General features: G+C 39.1%; 2 protein-coding genes across 4 annotated transcripts in view; one reads left to right on the top strand and one right to left on the bottom strand.

The window, feature by feature from the left end:
• Positions 1 to 2,413: 2,413 nt before the first annotated feature.
• rpl19 (ribosomal protein L19) lies at positions 2,414 to 4,893 on the bottom strand. Its single transcript, XM_016253110.1, has 6 exons — positions 4,827 to 4,893; positions 3,856 to 3,962; positions 3,635 to 3,757; positions 3,094 to 3,214; positions 2,799 to 2,909; positions 2,414 to 2,609 (listed from the first exon to the last, which is right to left on the bottom strand). The coding sequence occupies exons 1-6, from the start codon at positions 4,829 to 4,831 to the stop codon at positions 2,486 to 2,488; spliced, it is 591 nt and encodes a 196-aa protein (XP_016108596.1). The 5' UTR covers positions 4,832 to 4,893; the 3' UTR covers positions 2,414 to 2,485.
• Positions 4,894 to 6,410: 1,517 nt separating this feature from the next.
• LOC107567406 (calcium channel, voltage-dependent, beta 1 subunit) overlaps positions 6,411 to 7,792 on the top strand; it is a 38,197-nt gene continuing 36,815 nt past the window's right edge. For all 3 annotated transcript variants that reach the window (XM_016253101.1, XM_016253093.1, XM_016253087.1), the window contains exon 1: positions 6,411 to 6,713. In XM_016253101.1, coding sequence (XP_016108587.1) covers positions 6,621 to 6,713 — 93 coding nt within the window. In that variant the 5' untranslated portion in view covers positions 6,411 to 6,620. The remainder of the gene's footprint in view (positions 6,714 to 7,792) is intronic.

Here is a 7,792-nt window from a genome sequence, read left to right as displayed (position 1 = left end):
TCAGACAAATATGACTCTTCCAGTAAATATGAATGAAGGTAAGCCAGCTGATAAGCAGGCACTGTTATATTTTTAGTGTTGGTTATGAGGCATATTTCAGTGTTCCAGCATGATTTTTTGTGTATTAGTGTGTTTACAGTAAAAGAGGAAGCATAAAATGGGTAATCCTAAGAATAACATGGGGAACTGAAAAGTAACACGATGCTCATGAAAACACATAGACACTCATGATGTTTGATGTGGTGAAATGTTACTGCCTGCCTGAACTGTTTCTCTTCTTCTTCTTCTTTCAGGTTTAATGGCGGTTGGCAACTCATCTCAAAGGTGCATTACCGCCACCTACTAGACTGGAGTGTGGGCATTAGACTGACATCAAAGGAGTGGAAGAAAAAAATAAAATAAAATAAATAAATAAAATAAAATAAAATAAACAAAATTTCCCTATTAAATTCTTTCACTTAACCCAGTGTTTTTCAAAAATAGCATTAATAAATTGCATATTCTCCCAGATGTTTTCCCTAATAAATGTTCAAGTGTCATGCTTTGTTCATCCATTTGTGCCTTTAATTCTGCCCTATCTTCTTCATATTTTTTGCAGTCTAACAGTATATGCTTCACTGTCTTTTGTACATTACAATAAGTGCATAATCCAGTGGTATGTTTTCCTATTCTGTGCAATGTTGTCTTTAAACCAGTGTGCCACATTCTAAGACGTGAGACTAACATCTCCTCCCTTGGGCTTCTGCCCTTCCTCATGCTTGTGACTACTTGATTTTGTATACTGTATAAATGATGTCCTGTATCCGCTGTGTTCCAATATTCCTGCCATATTTTAAGTGAATGTTGATTTATGATGGTTTTGACCTCTGCTCTACTTATTGGTATGTGTACATCTACTGTTTCAGGCTTTGTAGAGTTTTTTGCTAGCATATCCACAACTTCATTTCCTTCCACCCCTACATGGGCAGGAACCCAAAGGAAGGAGACAGCCATTCCCTTATCATGAAGTGTGAGAAGCAAGTGGAGTATTTGATATATGAGGTCTTGTCTACATGACGCTCTCCCAGATTGAATGCTTAATAATGCTGATAAACTGTCCGAGGCTATAACGACACCTTGATTCTGATTATTTTCTTCCACCCACCCTAATGCCAGTAAAATTGCTACTAACTCCACAGTGTAAACTGACAGGTAGTCTGTTGTCCTCTTTTTGACTATTACTTCATACCGAGGAATAAAAAATGCTGCACCAGTACGGCCTGTTTCCGGCTGCTTTGATCCATCCGTAAATATGAATAATTCCTCTTGATACTGCTCTACATAGTTTTGAACTATTATCCACTGTGGCATTATTTTTGAGTTTTCTTTTAGTATTTGTTGTAAGCTTATATTTACAGAAACTGTTTCTCTTAAAACCCACAACACTATTTGCACCATTAGTAAAAATATATCACATTCTGCCCACATGTACTCATATTTTCATGAAATCTCAGAAGAAATACAAAATGTCACTAAAACAAATGTTGTCTGTTGAAACCCCTGCAAACAAGCCTGCACTGGCCCTTTACGAGCCCACTTAGGGCTAGCCTAAGGGCCCCTGAAAATTTGCTCCTGGGCAAAACATTGGTCCTTTAGCACTGGCCCTGCTCGAGCAGCCCTCACTTGGCCCACACTATTAATCTACAACAATACATCGGTTTCATTTAATACGTTCATTTTACATTTAGCATTTCACTTTGATTTAAATTATACTGTACAGTGCTTGATCTGTATTAAAATCTTTGCATCGTTTTTATTAGGCATCTGTTTTATTAGTTCACTGTCATTACTATTTAATTTCCAAATATAACTGCCTACTTCAACATAACCATGTATTGCTGTTTCTGCAGGATGAAAGCAAAATACCAGAAACAAAAAGAGGTGCCCTACAGCTCACTGGAAGAGGGAGCAAAGACACTTAACACTGAAATCAACACTGTACTGGTTTCCTTGAGCAGCATTTATACTGCTATTTTCAGAGATTTGCTTGACTCAGATTAATAAGGCACTTAAATTCTTGACAATTGGTTTAGTTCCGTTATTCTTTAAAATGGTCATGACCTCCTGGTATTTTCAGCCTACCTTTTTTAAATGATCAATGCCATTCTGTTGGTGTTCAGAGCTTTTTAGACTGATGCAGTAATATCTTATGCTGGTAGCATACCAAGTTGATTAATCTGAAAAAGGTTAAACTCTCAGGGGCAGCAGTGCTTTGTGAAATGTGCTGTAACAATTCTGAAAAAATTTGTGCCATTTGGAAATTGTGTTCCTTTGACAGTGTAAGAATAATTTCTAAAGCTTCATGTCCTGTGTTGACCCTCAAAATGACCCCCCTTGTCTGCATATACATCCATAAACACTCTGGAGACCAAAGAGCTGTAGCAAAGTGTATTTATTATCACTTAGGTGAGCTGAAGAACATTTGGGGCAGGAAAAGACGACGATCTTATTTCTTGGTCTCTTCTTCCTTGGAAAGACTTTTAATGATTTCCTCTTTCTTAGCCTGCTGCCTCTCCTCACGACGTTTACGTGCCTCACGGGTCTTCGTACGACGAGCCTCCGCCTGATCACTGAGGATGAAGGGACACACAGATTAGCACTGCTCTTTACAGCAGAGTCAGACTATGTTTCATCACATTTACAGCTAATTGCCATAGAATATTCCACTAATTTTCCACTCAATTCAAACGATTTGATATGAAGCAACTGGTCAGTGTATTGATGTGGTGCACACTGGGTAATGTTATTTGGACACTTACGACAAGAGCTTCTTGCGGGCCTTGTCTGCCTTGAGCTTGTGAATGTGCTCCATCAAGATACGTTTGTTCTTGAACACGTTACCCTTCGCCCTCAGATACAAGCTGTGGTACCTGAAAGAGAAACAGAATTATACATTTATTTGTGTATCCACACTTTCAGACGGTATGTTCACTAAATTGTTAGTAACAAAAAAGGGATCTTGCCAAATCAATGTGTTGACAACATCAGTTATAAAATTCTGCTATACAGTTACGGAGTATCACTGCACAAAACTTGATGAAAACACGAGCTCACATGTGCCTGTCGATCTTCTTGGCCTCTCTGTAACGTCTTAGAAGTCGTCGCAGAATACGCATACGTCTCATCCAGCACAGCTTCTCTGGCATACGAGCATTAGCCGTACCCTTTCTCTTACCTGCAAGCAAACACAGCCAGAAAAGAGCTCAAGTATGAATGCCCACTTTTTACTGCCCTGGATTCCAGAACTATATTTTTCCCCATTAATTCGCAAGACTGCATAAAGTCATCCTTTGGATTGACATGATTCCTGTTCTCAGTCGTCGCAGAATACGCATACGTCTCATCCAGCACAGCTTCTCTGGCATACGAGCATTAGCCGTACCCTTTCTCTTACCTGCAAGCAAACACAGCCAATCACAACACAGCCAGAAAAGAGCTCAAGTATGAATGCCCACTTTTTACTGCCCTGGATTCCAGAACTATATTTTTCCCCATTAATTCGCAAGACTGCATAAAGTCATCCTTTGGATTGACATGATTCCTGTTCTCTTGGCAATAGCAACTAATAACCAAATGCCATTAAACTGGTACACACCAACACCCATATGACGCCCCTTCCGCCGTGCCAGGGTATTCTTGCGGCATCGAGCACGAGAGTGAACGGTTACAGGCTTCTTGATGATCAGCCCATCCTTCACCAACTTGCGAATCTGCTGCCCTAAAAGATTTATAGGAAGATAATTAGTACTCCACGGCAAAAACGGATAGATCTCACCAAAGCAGAGAAAAGTACTGAAGGAGATCCTAATTACTTACGAGAATTGGCATTGGCAATCTCATTGGTTTCATTTGGATCCAGCCACACTTTCTTCTTGCCACAGCGCAAAACGCTGGACGCCAACCTCTTCTGAAGCCTGAGCATGCTGGAGACAAAAAAAAAAAAAAAGGACAGTTTTAGATCAATCACAATTTTTGACATTCAGTACAAAATTTAGTTTCATAAATTTAACAACTGAAATTAATACTCGTTTATTTATCCATGGACTGCAACATAATACACACTACTGCCTAACAAGTTGTCTTTCCTTTCTATGAACTTGCCACAGCAATAGGTTTACACAATTAATTGCATTTATATTTAGTCGTTTAGCAGACGCTTTGGAAGCGACTTACAAATGATGACAATGGAAGCAATCAAAATCAACTAAAGATCAATGATATGCAAGTGCTATGAAAAATCTCATTTCGACTAACGCAGTACACGTAGCAAGGGTATTTTTTTTATTTACTAATATTCATATAACAAAATAAACCGGTCATCTTACTCAAATCTAGCAAATTATGGAAAGATGAGGCCAAATGGCCTTCTATCTGCTCCTGTTTTTTGGATAGGCAGGCCGTCGTCTATACGGGGCATGTTTGAGCATGTTGAGCACTGCTAACCGGGCTAACGTTACACAACATATGGGCTTTTGCCGCCGATAGACAAAAATACAACATAGTATTGTAAAAGAAACGCACATTAAAACAAAGAACCACATAATGATGAACGTTTGCTAGAAACCTTTTACTGTGTACAATGTAATAGACCCCAGACGTTACGATTGCTAATATCACGCCGCAACATGGCGATTATACGCATATAGCAACATTACACCGTAAGTCGTCTTCAGACTTTTCATTAACGGTTTATTAAAAAGTGTTAAGAACGTCTACCTCAAGATAGAACGTTTTTCTTAGTTAGATTCTTCACAAAACTCGAGTATTACACGTGTAAAGAAATGTACCTCATGGCTGCTACTCAGCGGAAGTTGAAAGAGGCTGTTAATGCCGGAGACTTTGCGATTATACAGTTATATTCCGTGGAGGAGGGGTGAGACTACTACACAGGAAATCAATTACAACAAAAGTAGATGGTTATGACAAATAGTTATAAAGGCAATAAATGTATTTATTCGATGTGCATTCAGTACTTTAAACAATTCTATTATAACTTCATCAAGTAAGAGTATTAATATACATATAAAGCATAATACGCCTACCTCGGCAACAGGAATGGTACGGTCCACAAATGATACTGCTGGGAACTGTAGGCTGTGGTATTTGTAGGCTACTTTTTTTAATGCTGTTTCATGAAAAGGCCACACGAGAACAGCATTTTACCTGTTGAAAGATGAGAACTTGTGGAATCTGTAGTAATGTAGTAGTGAATTCGTGTTTGGCAGAATGGCGATGTAAAAATAAATACAAAGTGCAGTATTAGAAGAATTAATGAGAATGTGCAAATAACTAGAAAAGAGGCATACTGTAGTCTGGGTAGTTTCCGTCTTGATTACTGGTTATTTGAATATTCTCAGTCTGTTTAGTCGTTTTTTATTCGTCTTTGACTGTTGAATGAATAAGAGGGCAATGCAGGAAACCAGGTAGGTAGTCTAGTTTTAAATATCTCATAATAACCCAGTCATTTTTAGCAAACAGGAATACAGATTAGACTGATTAACACAATAATATATCACATACACTATATGGACAAAAGTATTGGGACGCCCCCTTCTAATGAAAAGGTTTGACTACTTTAGTAATTTCCATGAGAAAATAATAAAGGCTCATCACCAAACACCAATGACTTGTTCATACGCTAGCCTATATGGACAAAAGTATTGGGACACCCCCTTCTTTAGAACAGAAAAAGGCACTTCCAAACCTGTGGCAACAAAGATGAAAACATAATTCATGTCTTTAAAAAGTGTATTTCCATCTGTCTCTGTTGCAACAGTTTTGGAAGTGTCTAAAATGACTGTACCCATATGTACACGTCATTGGTGTTTGGTGATGAGTTTTTGGCTCAAGGTCTGCATTTAAAGTCACACCAGAGGTGTTCAGCTGGGATTTCTTCCCCACTGACTGGATCAATCAATTTTTTTTAACCTTGCCGTATACACAGAGGCATTGTCATGTTTAGAATAGAAAAGGGTCCTGTCCAAACTGTTGCTATAAAATTAGAACCACATAATTCGCTAGCATATCATTATATACTTAAACTTTAAGATTTGTACTCATGGAAATTACTAATGTAGACAAACCTGTTAATTAGAAGGGGGTGTCACAATACTTTTGTCCATAGTGTATAAAAACAGCAACAATGGCCTACTGTGATGGGTCATTTATTATTCATGTGGAGCAGCAATGCGCCGATGCCATTATGCACAGTAGAGTGGGCAGAAGAGCAGCCATCGTCCATCTCATAGTAAATTCGATTCGATCAACCAATCGGTGCGAAGACAGTCGGATAGCCCCGCCCCATCCATATCTGATTGATTGATAAGCGAAGGAGGGCGGGGCTTGTCCCTTCGCTGAACAGCTGGAGACTATGCTCTTTGTAGTTGCGAAGGGAGAGGGTTTGAGCTCAACGCCGCCAGAGCTGGGGGCGCAACAGCGCAGCGACAAGCCATCTGTAAGCCACAGGAAGGAGGAAACCCACCTTCGTCTCTTTTATTTTACCTTTAATTATTTTACAGTGCATAATAAACGGAGAGCAGGCTCTAAATGAAACAATAAAACAGAATTTAAAGTTTAAATCAATGGTACAGGAGGGTATAATGTCCAGGACGCCTTCCACCTCAACCCAGGAAATCCAAATGGACATGTTTGACCACCACGGCTCTCACGCTCAGGTAAGAGATACACTGTACAGCTCATAGACAAGTGCATGCAACCAGTTAAATACAAAATACAACCCGCCGCCCGCTATTTAAGAATGACTGAGTGAAAAACAGGTTTTGTTTACGGCGAGGATTAGTCGTTATCAGCCGTTGCTCATGTAGTGGTTACTTGGCAACAAGACGGCATCTTTGCGCTCGCCACAAGGTCTTTTAAAAGTGCGCCGCGAGGAAATAAGCGACTGAAAGTTGTTTGTGTATGAGCCAAATTGTTTTGAATACGGATATTTGTTTGGGTGTAAAGAGCATTTCCTCCGGTAATTATGAGATAACATTATTTCATCACCTAGCCCCTCTAGACAGCTGGCCTACTAGAGTCGTGCATATTTTATGACCGTCTGTTCTGTTGATAAGTTATGAACCATCACTGTTAAACAAGAGATCGCTTTTTTAAGTACGTCTGATAATTAGAGCAGGGCTGATCTCATGAGCCGTTTAACGTTAAAGTTGATTAAAAGTGGAGTCTGACACACTGAGTGCTGGAAAGATGATGTCAACCTAAGCTATAAAACGTGGTGTGATCACATAGTGCTTCCACCGCGGGGATTTTACCCCAAACCACGCCCACATGGATATATTATATCCTCCTGAGACCCAGCTATGGAGTTTTTGCCTCTGTAGTGGACATTATATTTGAGTGTATTTCTCGGAGACCTCACATGTCACAGTTGTAAGTCTGGATGTCCTGTACAGAGCACATTCAGGGCTTTCCAGAGATACCAAATGTTTGGATGTTTCACCATGACCACTCCCTCTCCTTGGTTTTTAAAAATGGCTGACATTAATTTAGTGATAAAATTTAACATCCTTATGGAAATATGATAATATTTTGTAATTACAATTTAAATCAAATTGTTTGTCATAAATTAACATCTCAGGAAAATGTTACGAAGTTTCAAATCAAAATATGAGCTTCTGTTATGAAACAGGACATAATTTAATACATGTCCACTGTAGAGGACACCAGGACTAAAAGTATGTTTATTATACATTTTGGGAGACAAAAGAATTGAATAGGAAAACAAATTATATAT

Source organism: Sinocyclocheilus grahami, unplaced genomic scaffold (assembly GCF_001515645.1).
Source record: "Sinocyclocheilus grahami isolate Dianchi unplaced genomic scaffold, SAMN03320097.WGS_v1.1 scaffold27.1, whole genome shotgun sequence".
NCBI classification, from domain to species: domain Eukaryota; kingdom Metazoa; phylum Chordata; class Actinopteri; order Cypriniformes; family Cyprinidae; genus Sinocyclocheilus; species Sinocyclocheilus grahami.
Note: the sequence above shows the minus strand (reverse complement) of the source record. Positions and strands in the feature narration are given on the sequence as shown.